Source organism: Alosa pseudoharengus, unplaced genomic scaffold (assembly GCF_046254945.1).
Source record: "Alosa pseudoharengus isolate Yale_2024_CS ecotype anadromous, Long Island Sound unplaced genomic scaffold, YU_APseudo_1.1 YU_APseudo_1.1_scf_4, whole genome shotgun sequence".
Lineage (NCBI taxonomy): Eukaryota > Metazoa > Chordata > Actinopteri > Clupeiformes > Clupeidae > Alosa > Alosa pseudoharengus.
In genome coordinates this window covers 27,664,647-27,687,542 of record NW_027468774.1, presented here as the reverse complement: position 1 = coordinate 27,687,542, position 22,896 = coordinate 27,664,647, and the positions used below count along the sequence as shown (strand labels likewise).

Below are 22,896 nucleotides of genomic sequence, written 5' to 3'. Positions count from 1 at the left end.
AATGTTTGGTGCATTTCAGCTTTTAGTAGACGTGAACGAGCCCGTTAAGTCACGCGGTCTACGTGCGTGGGGGCAGACTGTAAACAGCGCCATGCACGCAGCGACGTCGGAGTCTAGGGGAGAGCTGCATGAAGAGAGGGAGAGATAGACAAAGAGGGATAAAGAAATTAAGTTGGAGATCGTAGGAAGTGTGTGACAGTCATAGGAGGAACCTGAATGTGTAAGTAAAGATATATTCTGTGCATTATCTTATATCTATGTTACCGTGTTGTTGGGCGACGTGAAATAACTGGTGTAAAATGAGCTGGTAGGGTAGGTTGGGGGTTGGGGGGGGGGGGGGGGGCATCACTCTTAACAGCTAAGCTAAGGTTAGCTTGTCTAACAAGCTGGCGTTCTTACGGCACACTCACATGTAAACGACCAAAGCATGCATGTAATGTAAGCAAACAACCGTGTACCCTTATGAACAGGACCCAATTGGCATTCACAATAGCAATGCTGACATTGTGAAAACAGCACAAACAGACAAAACAGTGTCACGTAGTCGGCGTTGGCAGCTCAAGTTGTGTACAAAAAACGCCAGCTAGGAGGAGTGGAGGGTGTAGGTTGAAAGGCCTGGTGGTAATAGAGTAACAGCGTTCGCAAGAGAAGGTGACGTAAGGCATATGTGTCGTCCCAGTATCCATAAATACTCTGTTTATAGAATGCAAGTTTGGCCGCGCCAGATTGCTGGTACGCAGTAAGCCAAATCACATCATTAGATTCTAGCGCACAGATTGTCAATATCACGTCATGGTAATATATCTGTTGCTTCCTTGCAATGATAAACAGACGACTAAAGACATAATCTCATCATCAAACGCTGTTCAGATGTGCGTAACGTTAATCATCTTCCTAAGCTGTGACGTTAGCTATTGGCATGATGGACTGGCACTATTTTTGTCTGGTTGCTTGAAGACGAGTTCCCTTTTCGCTCTGAATTTTGTGATTTTCCTTTCGTTCCCAGGTAACATCCGCAAGTGACATCCTCCCGTCTCTCCCCTAGTACTCTCGTGCACGTAGACACACTTAGCTCAACATATCCACCACCAGCCACTCCGTGCCTACTGTAGTTGTGGTGTCCTTAAAGGTTGTCACTCCCATAACCAAAGAAAAACCTACGTTTAAGTAAGCTGACCACTTGGCATTCAAGGCAAAGCAGTATTATCTTAGCTCTAAGCTCTCACCACAAGTTAGTATTCTCCTACATAAGGCAATTCAAACAGTCAGTCAGTCATTTAACCTAGCAGTTCATTTTACAGTAGCTTACCAACATCGCAAGACATTGTCAGTGGCACCTACAGATAGACATTCTTTGGAAGTTCCCAGACATTATAATTCTGTTGCATAGGACATCATACACTGTGAGTCACCAGCCGACCAATTAAACATTGCCACACATTCCTTTAAAGCCCTCACCACTGACAGAACTAGTGAACACCTCAGAGCCATTGGCTGCCTCTCACGTCCACCATGGCCTCTATGACCCAATGCTCCAACCCCGAGATCCCCGACAATCACAAGGAGAGCTGGCTGGCGCTCCTGGCTGCAGCAGAGGCCTACAGCCAGAAGTCGGGCTGCGACCTAGCCATCCTGACCGCCTACAAGAAGTTCCACCCGAGTGTGGTGGAGGGGGACGGCACCAGGAAGCTGGGCACCGGAGGCCTGGCCCCGGCCAGCAGGAGGTGGGACTTCTCCTACCACGTGTGGGGTCAGGGTGCACTGGCCGAGGCCTCGCGGCGGTACGTGGACGACATTGCCGTGCTGCACTCCACCTCGCTGCTGACGGCGCAGCGGCACACGCATCTGTCCGCCGGAGACAGCAGGGCAAAACTGGGAGTGGACATCTCTGATACAGGATCAAGAACGGTGAGTCAACCATGCCAGACATGGCGTGTAAGAACTAGGATCCTTTCACTGGGATTCAGATGTCATTTTTAGATGAGTAATGCACCAATTGTGCAGTGATTGCTTTGAAATGTTCACATTCATCTGAATTGCAGCTTAATGTCTTCCAGCTCATATTTCACAATAGCCTGGCCTGTCAGACTTGCTTGTCAGCACTGCTGAAAGAAACACACTGAGGGCTGTATTTTGGGTCACCAGTGCATGGCGTAATACTCGTTATTCACCCGCGGAAAGTTGAATTCGGTATTTTGCACGTTTATTTTTTAAGCATTGCGCCCAGGGGTGTGGCAATTAACAACCTAGGGAGGGGACTCGCGCATTGTCTAAAAATCGCTATCATACACCACCTAAACCTGGTCAGAAGTCAATGGCGAGTTGTTCATATGCTATTTTAAGAGCGCATGTCAACAGTCATATTGGCAGGTGCACGCACCATCCTTCTATCATTCATGAACGCACACCAGCGCACGTCCGTGCAAAGCATTAAATTGCACGATTACAATGGGAAACATAATTAGAATAAAGATATTACGAAATACTGTACATCTCATGATGAGTAGTTATTCACCATCATTTGCAAATTGGTAATGACGGTTAAAAGTGATTAGGGGAGAGGCGAGAGACACGTATGGAGCACAGCTGAAGACGCACTGTCACGAGATATAAGCAACTCCTCTGCAGGATAAATGTTGTTTTATTCAGTCATTTGAGCAACATTAGGGTAAGTGTTGCTTTTTCCAGCCTATGTTTTCGATGGTAACCCATTGTCAGTCAATAGTGAAAGTAACTGCATATAACTGTCTTGTCGTTGACTGACTCCTTGGTGAAGTTAGTTTCACTTTGCCAATGAGTTCAAATAATAGACTAGTGCAAATGCGTGAAGGCTATGCTAGGTTTTAGTAAAGCATGGTTTAAGAATTATTCCATACGGTCTCGCAAGCAGCCTCCTTCAAATGCGCCGTTGAATGCCAAAATACAGATGCATTTATTTGACATATCGCGCGTTGCGCCGTTAAAGGGAATTACAGATGTCATTCTCATTGGTTTAAAATGATGTTACGCCCCAAACACACCCATATGACTGATTAAAAGACCTAGGAACACCTTGTTACGCCATGCGCTCCACTTTTGAGAACGAAACCCCTCCCAATGTGAACTGGACATCCTACTAAATTTGAATAGACTTTTGACGAGTGACGATGCACTTTAGAATGTCATGATAGGGCCCTGAGAAGTTACCAAAGATATTCATTTGTGGATAGAGAGTGTACAGGTGTAGAGTAAATGGCAGTCTTCTTTCCAGACTGGGGACAGCGGCGTGGGAACAGTCAGCCCCAACACACGGCTCTATTCGCAGAGCTACCCGTCAATCTACAGCTCGGGAGCCGTCGTTGGTCAGACTGGGCCTCAGCATGGAAATGGAGAGAGGGAGAGAGAGAGGGTGGGACTGGAGGAGGCAGAAAGAGAAAGAGAGATAGCCGGAATTGTGGACCTGGAGGAAGAGGGGGAGGAGGATGAGGAAGAAGATGACATGGAAGGAAGGGGACGGAATTTGAACGAATCTGCAGGTCAGTCCCGGTGACCGTCTTAGCAGTCTTACAGTCGGATGATTTCCCATCCTCCCTCCTCCTCATTCTACCTTTTTTTATTCTTTATTGTTTGTGCTCACTGTTTTTGTCCCTTAGGAGTGTTCTCCATGGATGAGGATTCTCTGTCCAGGGATTGTGAGCCATTCTTTGAGTCAGATGGTGAGGAGGAAAGCACTGATGGTGAGTATCTCTCTGCATTTCTCAAGACTGAGTTTGTATTCCCCTATTCAGCATATCGTTTTATTGCAAAGTAGGGCTGTACATGTTTGTATTCAGTTAATCTGTCAATTTTTTAAAATTGATTGAATCTGGATTAGTGTTTCGCAGAGCCCAGGATTGTGTCCTCAAAATGCCTTGTCCACACTGCAAATATATTTAGTTCACTGTCATAGAAGAGTAAGTAAGCTGAACATATTCAAGTTTGAGGTATTTCCCTTGAAAAAATGACTCCAACCAATGACCAAAATAGTTGGCAACTAATTGATTAATCGATTAATTGTTGCAGCCCTACAGCAAACCTAGCTCTGTACTCTAATGGTATTAAGGGAACTGTAAAGGAGTGTGTGTGTGTGTGTGTGTGTGTGTGTGTGTTCCTATTCTTGTGGTATTCTCTAACTATTCCTATTCTTGTGGTATTCTCTAACTATGTGTCCACTATTGTGGTCCAGGGTCTCTAAGTGAAGAGGCGCCCCCTCCCTCCCGGTGCATGCCTGTGGGCCACGGCCTGATGGCGTCTCGGCCCCCTCCCCACCCCATGGCTCTGGCCCGCTCGCTCCCAGTCTCGGTGCCTGTGTGGGGCTGCAGGGGCAGCAGGGCAGCCCCAGGGGAGAACCACAGCGGTGAACGAGTGAGTCCCCTCAACACGCATGTACTGAAACACATAAGTGTCATTTAATGGTTAAGGTTAAACATAAACAATGAGTTGGCGGTCATATTCAAATTTGCAGTGGTCTTTTAATTTTGAATATGACCATCAACTCATTCCATTGTCACTCAGCAACCGTAGGATGACATCAGAAAAATGTGCAGTGGTCTCTTCATTTTTTCCAGTGCTGTATGTCAGTGGTTCTCAACCTTTTTTCAGTGATGTACCCCCTGTGAAATATATTTTCAGCCAAGTACCCCCTAACCAGTGCAAAGCATTTTTAGTTGAGAAAGAAATACTTAAAACAGAGCACTGTGCCATCATTGTCTAATTTATTAAACTTTATTAAACACATACAAAATTCAAACATTTGGAAAAAAAACTATTTGGAACATTTTAAATGTTAATAATCCATGACTAAATGTATTGCAAATGATTTAAACTAATGTAGTGAAAACAGTGACCATATAACCATTAAAACTATAAAATGAACCATTTAAAACTCCATAAATATACAAAACACTCATTTGTAGTGTTCTCTCTTGAACTATAAATAATATGTAATATTTATTAAATTATTATTTTTAAAGTATTTTTGCATGGATTCTACTTTTTAAATATATGTATATTTTAAAATCTCACGTACCCCCTGGAGTGCCTTCACGTACCCCCACGTGTACCCCCATTTGAAAACCACTGCTGTATGTTGTATTTCTATTGTACCAAGTGCATTGTTTGTATATCACTGAAATACATACAGATATTCAGACAAGACGTTGCTCAGATTCTCAGAATTAAGAGGTGTTCAGATTCTTCATACAATGAAGAAACCTACAGGCTTTTACATTAGCATGCATAACTAGACAAAGTCTAAAAATGATGACCAGCATCAGAATATAAACTCTAAATATACTCTCTCTTTCTTTCCAGGCTGGTTGTGCTGACCTGGACCATATTGCTGCCAGTATGAAGGCACTACTGGCTCCAGGGGCAACCGACGGCACAGAGATGTTTGGAGCACTGCCCCGTCCTCGCCTCAACACTGGCGACTTCTCTCTCAAACACTGAGAAACCCAGTGGTTGTGTGGTTGTGTGTGTGTGTGTGTGTGTGTGTGTGTGTGTCTGTGTGTGTGTGAGATGATGATGGATAGATGAGAGAGAGAAAGAGCGAGAAAGCAAGTGTGACTGGACAAGAGCAATGCACGCAGGTTTGTGTTTATGGGAGTGGAGAAGAATGAGCGAGTGTTTTTAAAGAGCGATGTCAGGAGTTTAAAGAGGAGAAAAAAGAGATAAGACAGGCTGAAAATATGAAATTAGTGCTTACTGGTGGAAGATGCCACCTGGATGGAGAGGTGGGAAGCTGTGACATACTTAAACCACATAAACACTAACCAAGAGAACATACACCAGTATACCACTAACTAAACACTGCAGGCCCCTGCATGCAGGCTATGACACTAATATGACCGCTCACACACTACACACTGTGACAAAAAAAAGAAGGAAAAAAAAAAACACAAACCGACGCTGCATTAATGCAACACTAACCACCATGATACACGGCCTAGGCCTAGAGGCAGCAACGTAATGCAAAGCGCGGGGCTTTATGTATGGTGCTGCACGAAACACATTTGAATTCTCACACCAGCACGCACAAGAACACACATCCACACACACACACACACACACACCCACACATATGCGCACAGACACACACACAAGATTTGTGTTTTGACGTGACGCAGACAATACAGATTGTGGATCAGTGCTTTTTTTTCAGTGGCTGAGCTCCATTTCGGAAACCGAGAGAGAAGGGCTTTGCTGACCCACATAGTTCAAGGGTAAATCAAAATGTGATTGTAGGCTGCTCCCCCTCAAAGGAGCTTTTTGATATTTAAAAAGCTGAGGCCTGGCCCAGGGATACAAAGCAGCTTTGTTAACATAATTTTTAACCGAGTGATTGACCAGCACAGTTAGTTAACAGACAGAATTGTATGATTCTGTGACATAAAAAAGCAATGATAATTTGTAATTATAATAAAACCATGACTATAAAAGATTTCGGTGGACATTGGTGATTATCAACAACACTACGAATTTCAAATTGAAGTGCAGTCCATCTGCATTATTCCAAACTGTTCGGTGTGTTATACCCATGTGTTTTGAATAAACCAGTCATTCTTGAACTTCCATGTGTTATGTTTTGGTTTGAATACGCTCATTTGGTCCCGTCCTGCCGACAGTTTTGTTTCTCCAAAACAGGCAAAATGCAACAACATGGTTACAAAAGAAGTAAGGGCTTGTGTGGAGCCCCTCTTTGTTATTCGATGGCAAAAAGTAACATTGTTCTTTTTCTAATATACTTAGCCTACTTTTTAGAAATTCTGTTGTCAGGTGTAAATGGATGTAAAGAGCCCTCTGCTGGTAGTTCTGTGTCTTGCATGTTAGATACTGTAAAATTTGAAGACCAGTATAGGCCAGTCAATATAGCCAAGAATGAAACAATACATTTTTAATCTGGCTTCATCAAAATTTCAGATTGTGTGTTTTGTAATATATGCAAATTATGGTACATTTTATGAATAAATGCCTAATTTGCATATATAAACATAAAATCTCAAAAACTTGTAATGGGTCATTCCACGTCAATTCAACCAGGGCCCACGCACTTAGGTCTCAAAAAATTCTGAAAAAATTACCAGGTGTACCTATGTTACCCAGGAGACACACTGTAAAATTACTTTTATGTAAGATCAATACTTTTCAAGATACAGCCAGTTTTACAGGGGGAGGGGGGTGTCGATTTTGTTCGGCCTCTTTTTTTTGACAAAGTTCACAAGCCCAAAGCACAAGAACTAAACCATGTAGGAGGCTCAAATTTTGCATGCTGGTACATAAATAGGAATAGTATGTAGCAAAATTGTCACGTTTGGTCTGGATGATCCTGCATGGTCATAGCTGTCCCTAAAAGTTGATCAAAGTTTTATTGGAGTTTTTGGCTGGGCTCTGTTTAGGCCTTCAGAAGACATATTTGTACTCAACATAGGCTCTTGATTTATTTCCCTTACTGAGATAAGTAGAAACACTCTCACAAAAAGCAATGAATAGAAAAGAAATCCCTTCAGGGTCTGAACAGCAGACTCACAAGTCTGAAAAATAATGTTGGTTCTCATTTTCAGAGCACCCAAACACCTTGTGGGAATATACAAAGATTTTTAATAATATTTTAATATTTTTTCTTTATTCTCCATGATCCATTCTTTTTACAAACACCATGTTCAGGGTGGAAAATAAGAAAGATTTGCATAAGACAAGTCAAATTTGTGTCTTTAAAAAAAGGGATCATGGAGAGAGTGAAGGAAACAATATAAAAAAAAATCTTTGTATATTCCCACAAGGTGTTAAGGCACTCTGAAAATGAGAACCATATAATTAACATATAATTAATAATATAATTATGTTAACATAAGGTAATGTTGGATAAAGTTTTAGCATTGTCTGCATGGAACAAGCTCATTTAACAGTAGTCTCTTGATGTATCCTGTTTTAGTATTCTGTTGCCCTCTATTCAGGCTTTTTTGTTGGCATACATTTCATGAATTGATTTCAGTAGCTTGAATGTACAGTTAAGCTTTCCTGGGTGGAGTCCAATCAACTCGCCACAAAGGTGGAGGCACAATATTTCATTATCTTGGTGTAATGTGTGTGTGTGTGTGTGTGTGTGTCCCATATTGGGTCTAATGGTGAACATGGTAACAATTACCTACCATTTGGTCCCTTGCAAACAGATATGCGTGCATGTGAGCATAGGAGTGGCCATAGGCTACTGGTTGTATATGTAATGTTCTTAAACCAGAAGAATTCATGACATTGAGCAAAAGGACCCCAAGCAATTTAGCATTGCAATTCATGTGGGACAAGTTTCAGTTTGGTTGAGCTTGGTGTATGACTGCATTCTTTTATATCTTCCTCCAGGGCAATAGCCACTTCCTGCAGATGTTATGGCACGGCAATCCAGTAACCCTCTCTTGCCCTGTATCAAGCTCAGACCAAGCCTCTCTAGTTTTATCCACTACTCCAGCTCCAACTACCGAAGCACCTTCTACAGCTGCTGAGCTTCCTTCACAGAATCAACCATGGTTGCATCCCCTCTTTGGAGGCTACTACCACCCGTTAAATGGATATATTAAAGTGTATTTGAAATTTAAGTTGTCTGAGTTCATTTGTTCAAGCTACTTGTCATGAGGGCTTTTACTGAAGATTTAGTGATTCATGTCTCATGATTTAGCCAAAACTGTAAGTTTAAAATTCTACTGCCATATTGCTTATGTATGTCTGTATGAACTTGCACAATAATGGCAATTAAGGTTTTAACATAATCCAAGTTGAAGTCTGTTTTGTTTCTACGGAAAATATGCCACAGGTGGGGATGAGTTAAAATAGTGAGGTGTGACTTAGGGAAAACGGGTGCAGTATCACTATTTAATATTAGTCTCTGAAAGTATGTGAAACAAGGGAATATAACTAAATGTACACTACCAGTTTGTGGGCACTTAGAAATTCCCATTACACTCTATTATGAACAGAATACCAACCGAGATCAGTTTTGTTTTGTTTTTGTTATCAGGGTAGCCGTTTTCAGATTACATTATGTGCTTACAATTGCAAAAAGGTTCTCGACTGTAGTAGAAAGAAATGGCTGATCTTTAAAGCAATACCTACATTGCCATTCATCCAATGTTCCAAAGGCACATTCTGTTTACTAATCAGATATGATTTTAAAAGGCTAACTGAGAAAACATTGGAGAACCCTTTTTGCAATTATGTAAGCACATAATGTAATCTGAAAACTGCTGCCCGAATGCAACTGATATCAGCTGGTATTCTGTCTATAATGGAATGGAAATGTCTAAATGACCCTTTTTGGGGGAAGGGGGGGGGAGAGGGGGCGGGGCTCTAAACCTGTATGACTGCACGGTTCTTGCCCTGCAACATAATAAAACAAATAACATTACATAGTTGAAATTAAAATGTCTAAAGAACTATAGAGCACTTTTTGAGTGGGGTTAAGGGACCTGTGTTATTATAGGTTGGATGTCAGTGGTGATATCCATTAAAATATATCTACACTGTAAAACATCAGATGTGTAATTAGCCATACCAGAATGTGTACTGTAGGTTTTCCTGTGTTCTCTGAAATACTAACCTGACTCTCGCCAGATGGATGAATTTCCGAAATTCATCTGGCGAGAGCTCATGGTTACTGAAATACATGAAGACATGGATAGTGCTGCACAAAGCAAAAAAATGCTATTTGTTTTCTACAGGATCAATTAGATACAACCAGACCAGGGTCAGACCTGTTTTTGTGTCATGCCCCTTTGCAAAAGCTAAGTCGATATTGAACATTCTGTTGCAAAAAAGGTGTCTAATAACAGTAGGCCTACTAAAAGTAGAAGTACAGAGATTAAGCTAGAATCGTATTTTCCAAACTGAAGCCATTGATAGACCTGCCTACTGGAATGTAACGAAGTACAAATACTTTGTTACTGTAGGCCAGTGGTTCTCAAACTTTTTCTTTCATTCCCCACTTTGATCAAGGGGGCATTCTCGAGCCCCACCTGTCCCTCATCGCTCTAAGAAAGTGGTAGGTCAAGCTTAAAATTGTCAAATTTATTGAAATAATGACAAGTTTTAAATATATCCTCTTCAACAGAGCTAAAATCAGCTGGTTCTGCAGATATAATGATAAATACATACATAACACACATATTTCTGTTTTCCAGCAACATATTAGGAAGCATAGGCCATTTTACAGCATTGTACAATATATTCAGACATCCCAAGTCTCCCGGAAGTTCCGGGAGACTCCCGCATATTGATAGCGTCTCCCTGACGCCCGCAAATTAGATAAAATCTCCCGGAATCTATAGCGAGCGATCAAGAGCGCGCACGTGAGAGGGAGACCTAAAATCGCGTGTGCGTCTGAGTGTAGCGCGCACACGACAGGGGAGAGAGAGGGGTGGCGCGTGTGTCTGAGCGCATCCAAGACATAGAGCATCCTGATTGGCCTGTTTCGCTAAATCAACCAATCAGTTTTCAGTGTAGGCGGGCTTTTAATCTTTAGCTTTAAATCAGTTCAGTGTCATCTAGGAACAGGAGAGTCACCCCCAAAAAAGGAAAATGTAAGACCCATTTCAAAGTGTACCCTTGTTTATAAGAGTAAAAAATAATGATAGGCCTAGTCTTGCACGATGCACTGTTTGTAACAGTGTTAGCATTGCCCATGGTGGGTTAAATGATTGCAAAAAACATGTTGAGGTGAGTTTAACTAGTGTCAATTCATGTGCATATTATTCAGGCCTATACTAGATGGCTAGTTGCCAAGGCTACAAGACCAAACTGCAAGATCTACATATTTTATTTTCACAATTACTATCTATAGGCCTTCCCTATTTGGTGTACTGACTAGACATTATTGAACAAACATATTCATCTGTATTTCAGTATCTAAGTAGGTTAAAGTTTTTAGTATTGTTATTTTTTTATTTATTATTATTATTTTTTTTTAATTTTTTTTTTTGGGGGGGGGGGGGGGGGGGGGTTGTGATACCTCCCTGAAATGGCTTTTTGCAGGTTGGGATGTCTGTATATTCAATGAAATACCAACATGCTGCATTAAATGGATCCATAATCCAGTCATACTGAGCACTGCTGGTTGGGAAATATTTTTGAAATAAACTTTGCAGGGATGTGATGTAGGCCTACTGTTTAATACATGGGATCACAAGAGTGCCTCCCAATCAGACGTTTCAGCGATTTCGCTCAGAAATCTCAAAGGCATACTGTCGCGATCGAGGCGCCTGTCCCATACTCAAGTTTTTTTGGTGAATGCAGTAGGGGAGACCGGGGTTGGTTGTCACAATTTTTACTCATGCATGAATTGCTCATCTTCAAAAACTCTTTCAGCAGTAATTCCTACATGAAATGAAAGCTTGGGGTCTTGGCTTTAAATGTGTATAATTTTTACTTTTAGAATGTATTGTAACAGGGAGCAATTAACCATCAAAGACACTCTGACACAATGTGACAATCAACCCCATCACGGGGTTGGTTGTCACAGGGTATGGGGTTGGTTGTCCCTATAGTTTCAATGGGATTTCAGTGATAAAATGGGATCTTAAAAAATGAAGCTAGAAACTGCTAATAAGTTTTAATATGAATACCACCCCTATGGTAGTTGTCATCAATGCCCCCTTATGTTTAAACAATGGGATTAAAGGAGGTGATCAGTTACTTGAATTGTCTACTGTGTTGAGAAATAAAATGAAATCATTTTCAGTGCTAAAACTGAATTTATTATCATATAAGTTGCAAACAAAGTTGCAAACAAAGTGACAACTGTGTCACACTGACAACAAACACATGACAACCAACCCCACGAGCTATGTGACAACCATCCCCAACTGACAACTTGACAATGTTAACCTAGCTGCCACATGGCTTTAACTTGGTAGCTAAAATATGACTCAAAATAAAGCTACTATACCTTTGGCTTTTTAATTAGTGTTTTGTTTTTGAATTAGGCTACTAATATCCTACAAGCTCTCAATACAAAAACAAAACATGAACATGAAAATTTACTCTGACCCATGAAATTTAAAAATTGTCTCCTCACCTCAATGTTGTGTGTCTGCTCAGCAAAATTTTCAGCAAATGAGTAGGCCTAAGCTATCAAAGGGTAACAGTTTGATATCAAAATGTTACCACAGCGCCACCTAGTGTGCCTGGAATAAGCAATGTGACAACCAACCCGTGAGACAACCAGCCCCGGTCTCCCCTAATCTTATTTGCTAGGTGAGGTAGGTGCTTGTCTTTGTCTTGTAACTGGACATTTAACTAAAATGTATCGCTAAGATATATCAAATATATCGCTAAGATAGGCCAGCTTCGTCAAGAAATGTTCATTAGTGAACGTGCTTGCAGATTCAAGCATTCGCTCTTCCTCCAAGAAGAGGCGACTCGGAGCTCAAACACGCGCGACAGCACTTTACCTCGGGAAAGCCACCTTGCCTCGCTGTGAAACAGTAGCCTTTTGGTCAGCTACCATCTCTTCGCAAATTGCGGAGAATAGACGCGCTTTTAAGGGCCGGGTTTTGATGAAATTCACCACTCTCACAACAACGTTCAAAATCTCATGTAGGTCGGGACTAATAAGCTGCCTTGACACGAGCGCTTCCCTGTGAATAACACAGTGCGTCCATTGCGCATCGGGTTCTACCTGGGCCCAGGCTACAGATAAAAAAATAAATATAACGTTTTTCACGTCAGTTCGCGCCCCACCTGGCATGTGTCCGCGACCCAGTAGTGGGTCGCGACCCACAGTTTGAGAAACGCTTGGTGCCCTAAAGCATTCTGTGATTACCTCCAAATGATTAGGCCTACCTTTAAATCAGGTGAATTGATCACAGCTCTTATTTGTATCACATACAGTGGTTCTCAAAGTGTAGGGCGGGCCCCACTGGGGAATAGAGACATCATGACAGGTGGGGTGCGAGGAACAGAAGGGAATTTGTTTTTTGTGCCTATCTGTAATAATGCCTTTATTCATAAATTCAAAACAAAACAGTCACACGCAAACATAAATGTCATAAACAGACCGACATATGAATTAAAATAACACCTTGATCCAGCGGACCAAGATAGGAAATGTAACGTGGAACCAAAATGCGAAATCAGGTGGGGTTTGAAAATTCCCCACCTCCAAAGTGGGGGAATGACAGAAAAAGTTTGAGAACCACTGACATAGGGACAGCAGGACAAAAACCCTTTGTTTGTGTGTGTGTGTGTTAATTTGTCAATTAATCATTCAAATGAATCATTTAACACAATGTATTTATTCAGTAAGATTTCACTGATATAACAACATATTCAGACATGGGATATAAAAGAAATATAGGCCCCAGTCTCAAAATCATCCATAACTTAAAATGAAAAGTCTTACTATAGATACAATTACGACTTATTACTACCTAGCAATGTATTGCTACTTATCAAGTAACATTGACAATAACTTGTCACTAGAAATTCTACACATAATAATTCTATCATAAATGCGATTTTAAGTTATTTTACTGACATTCACTCCCTACATTTAAAAAAATATATATGGATAGCAAGTGCAGCAAAGTGACTGATAGATTTTCTGGACATGAATAACTGAAACATGAATGAGATAAGTAAGAAATCCTCTCTAACCATACCCTTATAATTCTTCCCTTTAAAAGATCCTGCTCCCTTTTCCTTCTTGGACTAACTATGTCCCCCAATACCATGCTAATGTTTAAAGGGGCAATAGGTAGCAATGTGCATTGTGCATCAAGAACAAGAAGAAAAAATCGAGGACTTTGAATTTCTGTCTGGCATGTTTCAGCATCTGGTATTTGTAGAACTGGTTGAACTACACAGGTCATTTATGGAAACCATTTCTTCACAAAAAATGTTACCTAGTTCATTGTGGCTTTTAACTTCAATGCCAGTAGGAGGAAAGGCTGCCTATTGTATCTTTAAACAAAAAAACATGCTCTCCTCATGTTGCTCCATTCCCATATCCTCAAACTCTAGCTTGCTCTACTTTTCCTCCCTTTCCCTCCTCCCTATCCTCCTCCTAGTCTTTCTTGGAGATCCAGCAGTAGGACTGCCTCCCCACCCAGAAGCCTGGGAACACCTTCTCACTGAAGGTGGACTTGAACTTGTGCAGCAGTTGAACCTCCTTGTGGCCCTCCGCTTCCGCACTGGGCTCCACCAGGAAGAACATGATTATGCCCGCCGGCTGGTCCACGTAGATGCCCATTGTGTTGCTGAAGTTGCCCTGGATCACCACGTTGTCGCCGTTGTGCCACACGTGGTAGCAGGAGCCGGCCCAGCCCGCGCCCCACGACGCCTCGTTCTCGCCCAGGCCGCAGGGGCCGTCCTTGGCTTTGCGGCCACTGCTCTCAAGCGCCGCACCCACCACCACCCAGCCGTCGTACTCCACCTCCCAGTAGCCACGCCAGCCCTGGATGCCCTCTTTGCACAGCACCTGTGGGCAGGGGAAGAGGGGAGGTAGACAAGAGTGAGGGAGTGGAAGGTTGTACAGGGAGAAAAAACCTGTCTTGTAAGTATGACATAACCTTGTCATAAGTGTATGTTGTTGTAATGTTTCTTGGTGAGCCAAAGACAAATTCCCACCCCCTGACAATAAAGATATCCTATTCTATATTTTTCTCTATTATAGAATAGGATATATCCTGCCATTAGCTATCACAACTATTAATATACAATAAAGTATCATGCTACCTTTATTGGTAGTTGTTGAGTAGACTTTTAGAGTCTGTCTGTATCAGCCTATGGGTATAAAGTATCTTTGCCTGAAACATTTTAACTGTCTAATGTTCACATGACACAACTGTATCACTAGTATACTAACTATCATGACAACTTTTAGATTGTAATGTCTGTCTCATGACAGAAGTTTCTTCTGTGTCAAATGTTAGAGCAGCCCACCTGGGGGGAGTGCTCGTATCTCTCTGGTCTGTCCAGGTAAGGGCACATCTCGTCGGCCATGCGGGACACCTTTTGGCCTCCCTCGGAAATCCACAGCATTTTTTGAGCCGTTCTTTCATCCAGCGACACTGGCACCCAGTCTGTTTAAGAGCATGAAGAACAGGAGCAGGAAGTTGGAGCGAGTGACAAAGAGAGACAGACAGAGGGAAAGAGGGATTGATTAAGAGAGTAGAGGCCAGGTCAGTGCTCTTTGATGAACAACCTGGTATTGGCATTGCAATATGAGCTCACGTTGTTGCTCGTTCTATGGTCTAGTGTCCAGAGCAAAGTCATGCACATATGGGACCTCAGCAAAAGGGATTTAGCATCAAACACAGGGCCCCTCAAGTGTTAAAGAGCGACATAGTGTTCCGTACATTTCAGCAAGTCAGCTCTCGTCTTGGGTTCAGGGATGTTGGGCTCATACGCTGGCGGCTTCTCTGTGATGGAGAGACAGAGAGGACGGAGAGAGAGAGAGGAAGCAGAAACAGAAAGAGGGTGAATAAGAGAGGTCATTCAAGTCTCTGCACAGTGGTCAGTGGAGCCAGTTTGGGGGGTAGGTGTGCTGCTTCATGTGACTATATTGTGGTTTTAATCCCTCCTGCCAACACCAGCAGGAACTGGGTGAGAGAGGGAATGGAGGTTGGGTGGGGGGCACCTTTTAGGTGTTTAGCTCTACACATGGGTGGTGCTTATGTACTGCCCCAGAGCTAACCTTCAGGGGCCAATCACTGTAGTGATTATCATGTCATTATCACAACTCTCGACATATTATCAGACCGAGCTACACATTTGCGATCTCATGCCAGCACTTGCCTTCACCAAGTGGGTGGCCAGTTGTTTCTGCTGGTCTGTTTGAAAGTAAAATGTAAGCCCCCAAATATTTACGACTCATAAAATGGTATTTAGTCATGTTATTAGCATGTGGTTAAGTTTCAGTGCAGATATGGACCTGGAGAATAAATAGCCAAGGCCACTTGCATGCTAATGTTTATAGGTGAAGGAGTGGCATTACCATTAAAGCAGTAACTAGGCTACTCTTGCTACTACTTTACAGCTAGTAATCAGGTTTTGTGGAAGTCAGATCAGCATAGTGACACTTAATGCCATTTCATTTATAAATCTTTGTGAAGAGGGGCTGATCATGATTTGTCAGCATTGCTCTAAGTGTATATTTTCATACATTTATTTATTTATTTGTTTACTTACTTTTTTATTTGTGTGCTTGCTCATTTGTTGGCCATTTATATTTTAATTACAGTTCTTGCAATCTTTGTAGATTGAAGCTTGAATAATGTCGAGGCTGCAGTTCGAAAGGCATTTCAAGACAAAAAATAGGCACAATATTTAATGTTGTAACAAATGGTTCTGTGGTTGTCACTGGCTGGGTATGAAACTGGGCTTGGTGATGTGTTTCTTTCACAACCTTATTAAAAGCCACCCATTCGCAAGGTTCTTTACCCATGTCTGTTATGACTTTTCCATTAGTTCTGATATAAAAACAAATAGACATTACCTACTGGTACAGCTCCCTTTGATCCTCTTATTCCTGCAGCGAGAGGAGAAACAGTAGAAAGAGTTAATTTATCCACAGTTGCATTGCTCCAGTAAAGACATGACTTCATACAGTGGTCCCTTTCCTACAAGGAAGACATTATTTTAGAATTGCTTTTCAGATTCAGATTGCTTTATTTACAATGTATGCATGATGAAACACATTCATAGGATAGTTTTACACGTCTGTTCACAACGGATTAGATTATAGTGTAGTGATTTTCCCCGTTCTGTTTTGGTCTTAACTTTATTCTTGGAAATATTCTGCGTAAGTTTGGCATTTCTGTTTTCTTCTGCTCCTCTTTCAGTGACTCTTTATCTCTGTCGAGGTCTCAGTCCTTCAGCTGCCATCTCTCCCTCTCAGTAGCAGACTGTGTGTCAGTTCAGAATGGCTGCCATGCTTCAGACTCGTTGTTAGCTCTGATTCATGTAGTTTACCCATGCCACAGGCAGTTAAGGTTACCAGGGAAAGACATACCAGTCCTAAACTTACATTCACCAGTCCTAAACTTACATTCACCACTCACACACATCACAAGCACTGACATCGGATTCTAAGAATACACGTGGTGTCTGCCACTGTTATTCACCGTGGCATGTTTGCATTTGTCAGCCCTCAAGCTTTAGATTCTATCCCTGTTCTTTGTGTGTGTGTGTGTGTGTGAGAGTGTGTGTCTGTGTGTCTTTGTGTGTAACTGTTGCACCTCATACAACTTCTTGGAAAACGCTAGTCGTCTGTCACCACCTGCAGTTACGGTCTTCCATGTGTGAGGTTCTGTCAAACCTGAACGTCAGCTCCTGCGGTGTTTGTCCCCACTGAGCCCTTTTCTTTTTCCCTTTTCAATCTCTCTCGATTGTCCTTGTGTCACCTGTTCTTGTTTGGATTTGCACTCCACCTGCTCACAAACCTGAACCATGAAGACCCTCACCACCCTTAAATTGTTGTTGTTTTTGTAAACGAATGTGAATAATTCTGTGAGTTCCCCAGAGTTTCACTGTTACCCCCTGATGCCTTTAACCTGGCTTCAGGCCCACCTGCTTATATCCTAATTTAGGAGTTGTGTGCTTTGCCTTACATAGGTCCTCAGCGCCTGAACCTCTAGCCTGCAAACATCAAAGAATCATTTCTGGCCACCTAAGAAGATGTCTCGTAGTGAAATAGTCAGACACACAGACTTGCACCATGTTGGGAATGAATGATTTTTAGGGTCCTGACCTGTGGCCCCCACTTTCAATGTGGAGTTAGTGAGTAAGTGATGTACTGCGTGAGGAAACAGAAAGAGAGAGAGAGAGAGAGAGAGAGAGAGAACGCACTCCCCCAATATTTCATCTTTAGGTTCTTTCACGTCGGATCAGATGGCCATGGTGCGTGCTCCTGCAGGCTGTCACTTGATCGGGCCTCACTGTGGCGACTTTCGAGGGTCATCACACACTCACTCTTCTCCTGCTTCATGACAGTCCCTACTTCACTGGGAGTTGCGGTATCAGTGACATATGTAAGGGGCCCCTTTGGAGTTGGTATGGTGGATGAGAGAGGGCTGTGTGTGTGTGTGTGTGTGTGTGTGTGTGTGTGTGTGTGTGTGTGTGTGGACTGGATTGTCTGTCCATCATTGATCACCGCTTTGCCGTCAATGTCACTGCAGAGACATGGCGGTCAGCTCTTTCAGTGTTGCGGCTGTGGCGAGGGAACACTGAGTCCTTGCAGCTGTCCCAGAGGGGGCTGGCAGGGGGGTGGGGACGTACTGATGGGCTACTGGGAATGGGGGTGGAGGGGGGGTGTAATCAGACCCCTGTGTCCTGCAACAGTGATGAGAGAAAAGTGCTGCCATGACAACACCAAAAACTGTGTGTGTGTGTGTGTCTGTCTGTCTGTGTGTGTGTGTGTGTGTGTAAGAGAGAGAGAGATGGGGGGGCAGATGGGATGGATAATCAGCTGATCATCAGGGATCAGTATTTCGGGTTCAGGGCCCACACTCCCCCGCCCCCATGGCATGCAAACTTGACTCACTGTCTCACTCGCCGTCCCTCTGCCAAAATCAGACAGACAATCCCCAGGCAGCGTACCACAGCCACTGCTCAGCGTTTAGCACACAATCGCTATTTACTCATCTATCTCATCTTATCAAGAAGATAATGATCAGGGCTCAGTCACGCACATTACACCGCTGCTAAATTACAGTGCTGCAGTTCATTACACCACTGAGCCATCACAAAGCATTCACTAATACTAAGTAAATTAGATAATGCACAGAGAATGTGGCACAATTACCAGACTTGGCTCAGGCTTGGAGTCAGGTTACGCAAGAGATTTTAGACTCCGAGTCTGGACTCCTACCATCTGCACCTGGAATAGTGACATAAGGTCATGGAGAACAGGAGAGAATGGAGAGAGGGAGAGATAGGAGGGAGAGTTGAGGGTGTCAGTCTAAGTACAGTAAATGGAAGAGTTGGCTATAGGATTATTGCTGACAGGTCAGGTCATCAGTCATTCCTTCTTTTAATCTACCCTTCACAGTTCTTCCATATAAGGACATAAAAGGGAATGATGGTGAGAGAGGGAGAGCCAGAGTGGAGGAAAGGTAACAATCACAAATATTGAAAATGAGAATGAAAATCTAGATGAAAATCAGTAAGACTGGTTTGGTGGATACGGAGAGAGAAGCTCTCTGTCAATATGCAAAACGGCATGATATTGAACTGTTGGTTTGATTTGATAGTATTCAACATGTTGGCATGTCCTCTGTTAAGAGAGTGGCATTAAAGATCCTTTTATCATTACCATTGTCATTAAACCCATGCTATTGTCCAGATATATCAGATTGGGAGGAGGTTGGCAATGTGAATTGTTTTGTGACATGATCCTCCAAGTCAAAACAACAGAATCAGTTAGTCTAATCATCTATTAGCCCATTCACAGCCTCCTTGGAGTCACCTTGGTATCAATGCGAGGCTACGTCTTTATGTGCTGTGTGAGTGAGACATGGTCCTGAATATAGGGTATGAGAGGAGAGTGGAGGGTGTGAGTATGTATGTGTGTCTCTGCACACACATTATCCCAGGATAAGCTCCCTCTCCCTCTAAAATCCCCTTTGCTTACAGCTGGATCAGATACAAAGCCTCACACATACACCCGCCTCACACAGATATACAGATACTTGTTGAGATTAATGGGGTATTGGAGAAATAGAGACATAAAGAAAAACACCAATGGTGGGGGCTGGTGTGGGACTGGCGATGCGCTTCAGACAATGCTGGACAGTGTGAGAAAACTAAGGGGGAATATGCTACAAGGGCAAAGCTATACAGTCAGTGAAAGGGAGTCATTTATCACAACATAACATTTGCATCGAGCATTTAAAAAGGGGAGAGCTCAGTGAAGAGTGGTCCAGTTGGGCCAGTTTCAGCTGCACTGCAGCCAAGCATAGAATGTCTAATTATACCCTCCAGGGGTCCTCTCCATGTCCCCAAATTATGGGACAGGATGTCTCAATGTCGCACAATCTGATCATCAGTCTCCCTTTTATATCTCGATCACAGCTGTGCTGTTTACACCAGGGACTCTCTGGCACTTGCCCTGGGTCGCACAGCTCAACCTGACTTCATGGAAAAAGAAGCGGTTTGTTTTGGGTAAGGATGAGAGGTATACCTAAGCTCTCCTCATCCCCCCACCCTGTCCTTCTCTGCAGACGTCCTGCAGAGTCGCGAGTCAGGCTGGATCGGGTTCGTAGGCTTGGTACCAGACTGATACCGGTGATACAGAGATATATGTGGCTGGAGAGAGATCAAGCATCATCTGCCTGGTCTGTGAAATGAAGTGTCGGAAAAGCTCACGCTGTGAGAGTCTACATGACACAGAGACGGCTGGAGACACGTCTCACCACGGGACGACAGTTGAATAAACAGAATGACCCCCCCTCCCCCAAGTTGGTTTGCGGAGGTCAGCCTAGAGAAACCTCTTGAAATATGGACGATAACTGACCTACAAAAGAAATGGGCAACGAGGACAAAATGACTGCCAATGATAACTTTATGGTTGACGAACTTTGCAGATTAACTGTGTGGGCATGTATTCATCTGTGGTAGCCCAATGCAATTGCCACCTCTATCATTTTCGCCATCACCTTATTAGCAGTTGAGAGAGGGTCAGTGGGTGATCCAGAACTGTCATTTAAGAATTCACTATCAAAATGGATGAATCAAAAGGCCATAAATAATACAGTACAGCCAGGGAGTAAAATTACTCGGGAACTTTTTGCACCTCATTATGGCCACTGCCAAAAGAACAACAACGAAACAACAGACTGACCCAGCACTCAGACCCACATTCACGTCCACTGCCCCGGGACATAGTGACACCAGCTAATATGATGACACTCAAGACAGGAGGAGACAGTAAAGTCGAATGGAGGAGATGATCGTGATGGCAATCGTTTTTGTCAGAGATAGAAAAGCAAACCGACATGTAGTGAGAGAACGAGAAGAGAAACAGAAAATCAGAAGAGAGAGAGAGAGGTCAGACATGGGCAGATCATTCCCAGGGAGGTGGGGGCAGGTTGTGGCTGGAGGGGTTGGTTTAATGTTCAGTGGATCGTTGAGATGATTAATGAGCAGCAGAGTACTGGCACAGGGTGACATGTAGAGAGATGTTTGGCACGGCGTATGACAGCCACAGGAACATGATGAGCACTAGGCAACTTTATACCAACCGCCTCTGAAGCGCCCATTAAACACATCATAAATATTCCTCCTTTCACTACAGCATGTATGACTATCAAACCATATCTATCTATCTGTTACTGTAAGTATGTATCATTTCATTATGCTATCATTCTTCATTCGATCCACTTATTTTTCCCTATTTTTCCCTATTTGTATATCCACCTATCAGTCTATCTGCCATCTGCCTTTAAGTCTTTATATCAAACCTATTTACGAAATTACAGTCTCATAATGTAAATGTTGTGTAGGTCAGCTGGCTACTAGTTAAAGAGAATTGCTGTCTGTGAGGAAAGCATGCGGCCAGTTTTCCATACTGACTTGCTGAATGTGATTCCCAGCTAAATCACACGCTGTCACGCAAGTTCTCACTGAAATGTTAATCGCACTGAGAACTTAAGCGTATGCGTATGGACAAGTTGGTACTTTAATAGACATATTGACCCAGATAAGAACTACGCCTTATGTTTTAGGAGATATGGGAAATGAAGAGGACCATGGACTGAAAAAATGAAGGCACCCAGAGATCAGCTTACTAGGCATGGTGTGGAACTAGTTCCTTTTCTTCAATTTTACAATCAAAGTATGCAACTTTCATTTAATCAAATTCATTTATGCAACTTTCAAGTCAATATTTTTGCGAGCCAACACTAACATCTCTCATCCTCACTCTCACTCTTCTGAAAGTAAATAAATTTATAAAATAGCTTACTTAATTTCATAAGCAAATAGATATCAATTTCAAGTAATTTCATTTAACATTTGAAATGATAAACATAGTTTTATGCTATAATATATATTATATTATATATAAAAATGATATAATATACTGTATATGTAGAAGTTCTTGGAGTATAATAACAAAAAAATGGAAAAAACACACTCAACACCTATATTATACACCAATTATACACTGGGTGCTGGATCCTTACATGTAAAGAAGTGAATATAAAGAAAAATAACCGCACTCAGTTCCTTTAAAAAAAAAAACTTTAGGTGCCCTACTGACGTTTTGAGCAGAAAGCTACAGTATATTCAGTATAATAACAAAGCAATCAATACATTCGTGTCTCAATAGTCATTCTCTTGATGTATCGGTCTGTATAATAGCAAGCATCACATTTCACACAAATCAAATGTAACCTGTAGTGAAGAGGCCTTAGAGCAGAGCACACATGCAGTAGGGCTGTGCTGCTGCCCAGGTGAGTTCTTACCTAGTCTCTTGGGCTCGGCCATGAGGCCGTTCATGTTGCCGTTGTTGCTGGGCATGGTCATGAGAGATGTGTCTCTGAAGACAGTCTGCTGTGCCCTCTCTGCAGCCTCCCTCTTATGCCCTAGGACAAAGGTGGGGGGAGAAAGATGGGGGCCAAGGATTTTGGGGCAAGAATGTGTGTGTCGAGGGTGGGTGGATGGGGGCGGTTTGGGGGGGGGGGGTGTTGAACTTGAGGGTTGGGGGTGATGGTGGTTATGGTGACCATGGGGTTGATCCTGTCACCTGAGACTCTGGTAACTTAAGTGTTCCTTCAAAAGGAAATGGATGGACAAGCCTGGAGGCAAGTGTTTAAGTTATGTTACGACACACACACACATGCATGAGAAGCAGAAGACTAATGGCACAACATTTGGTCCACCATGAAAACA

At 42.7% G+C, this 22,896-nt stretch overlaps 2 protein-coding genes across 2 annotated transcripts; one reads left to right on the top strand and one right to left on the bottom strand.

The window, feature by feature from the left end:
- Positions 1 to 84: 84 nt before the first annotated feature.
- On the top strand, positions 85 to 6,587 carry akt1s1 (AKT1 substrate 1 (proline-rich)). Its single transcript, XM_076265718.1, has 6 exons — positions 85 to 220; positions 1,007 to 1,908; positions 3,251 to 3,515; positions 3,633 to 3,716; positions 4,205 to 4,383; positions 5,332 to 6,587. Exons 2-6 carry the CDS (start codon positions 1,513 to 1,515, stop codon positions 5,467 to 5,469), a joined length of 1,062 nt encoding a protein of 353 aa, XP_076121833.1. The 5' UTR covers positions 85 to 220; positions 1,007 to 1,512; the 3' UTR covers positions 5,470 to 6,587.
- A 6,692-nt stretch (positions 6,588 to 13,279) lies between these two features.
- Positions 13,280 to 22,546, bottom strand: LOC143103129 (tripartite motif-containing protein 16). The gene is made up of 5 exons (XM_076266927.1): positions 22,470 to 22,546; positions 16,502 to 16,534; positions 15,363 to 15,425; positions 14,947 to 15,086; positions 13,280 to 14,482 (listed from the first exon to the last, which is right to left on the bottom strand). Exons 1-5 carry the CDS (start codon positions 22,528 to 22,530, stop codon positions 14,069 to 14,071), a joined length of 711 nt encoding a protein of 236 aa, XP_076123042.1. The 5' UTR covers positions 22,531 to 22,546; the 3' UTR covers positions 13,280 to 14,068.
- Positions 22,547 to 22,896: the final 350 nt, after the last annotated feature.

Bases quoted from the DNA above. Each gene is read 5' to 3' on its own strand.
- LOC143103129 (XM_076266927.1), bottom strand. From the start codon at position 22,530: ATGACCATGCCCAGCAACAACGGCAACATGAACGGCCTCATGGCCGAG. The intron at 16,535-22,469 runs GTAAGAACTCAC...CTCTCGCTGCAG, and splicing joins GGCCGAGCCCAAGAGACTAG to GAATAAGAGGATCAAAGGGA. The intron at 15,426-16,501 runs GTAATGTCTATT...TCTCCATCACAG, and splicing joins AAAGGGAGCTGTACCAGTAG to AGAAGCCGCCAGCGTATGAG.
- akt1s1 (XM_076265718.1), top strand. From the start codon at position 1,513: ATGGCCTCTATGACCCAATGCTCCAACCCCGAGATCCCCGACAATCAC. The intron at 3,717-4,204 runs GTGAGTATCTCT...ATTGTGGTCCAG, and splicing joins TGAGGAGGAAAGCACTGATG to GGTCTCTAAGTGAAGAGGCG. The intron at 4,384-5,331 runs GTGAGTCCCCTC...CTTTCTTTCCAG, and splicing joins AGAACCACAGCGGTGAACGA to GCTGGTTGTGCTGACCTGGA.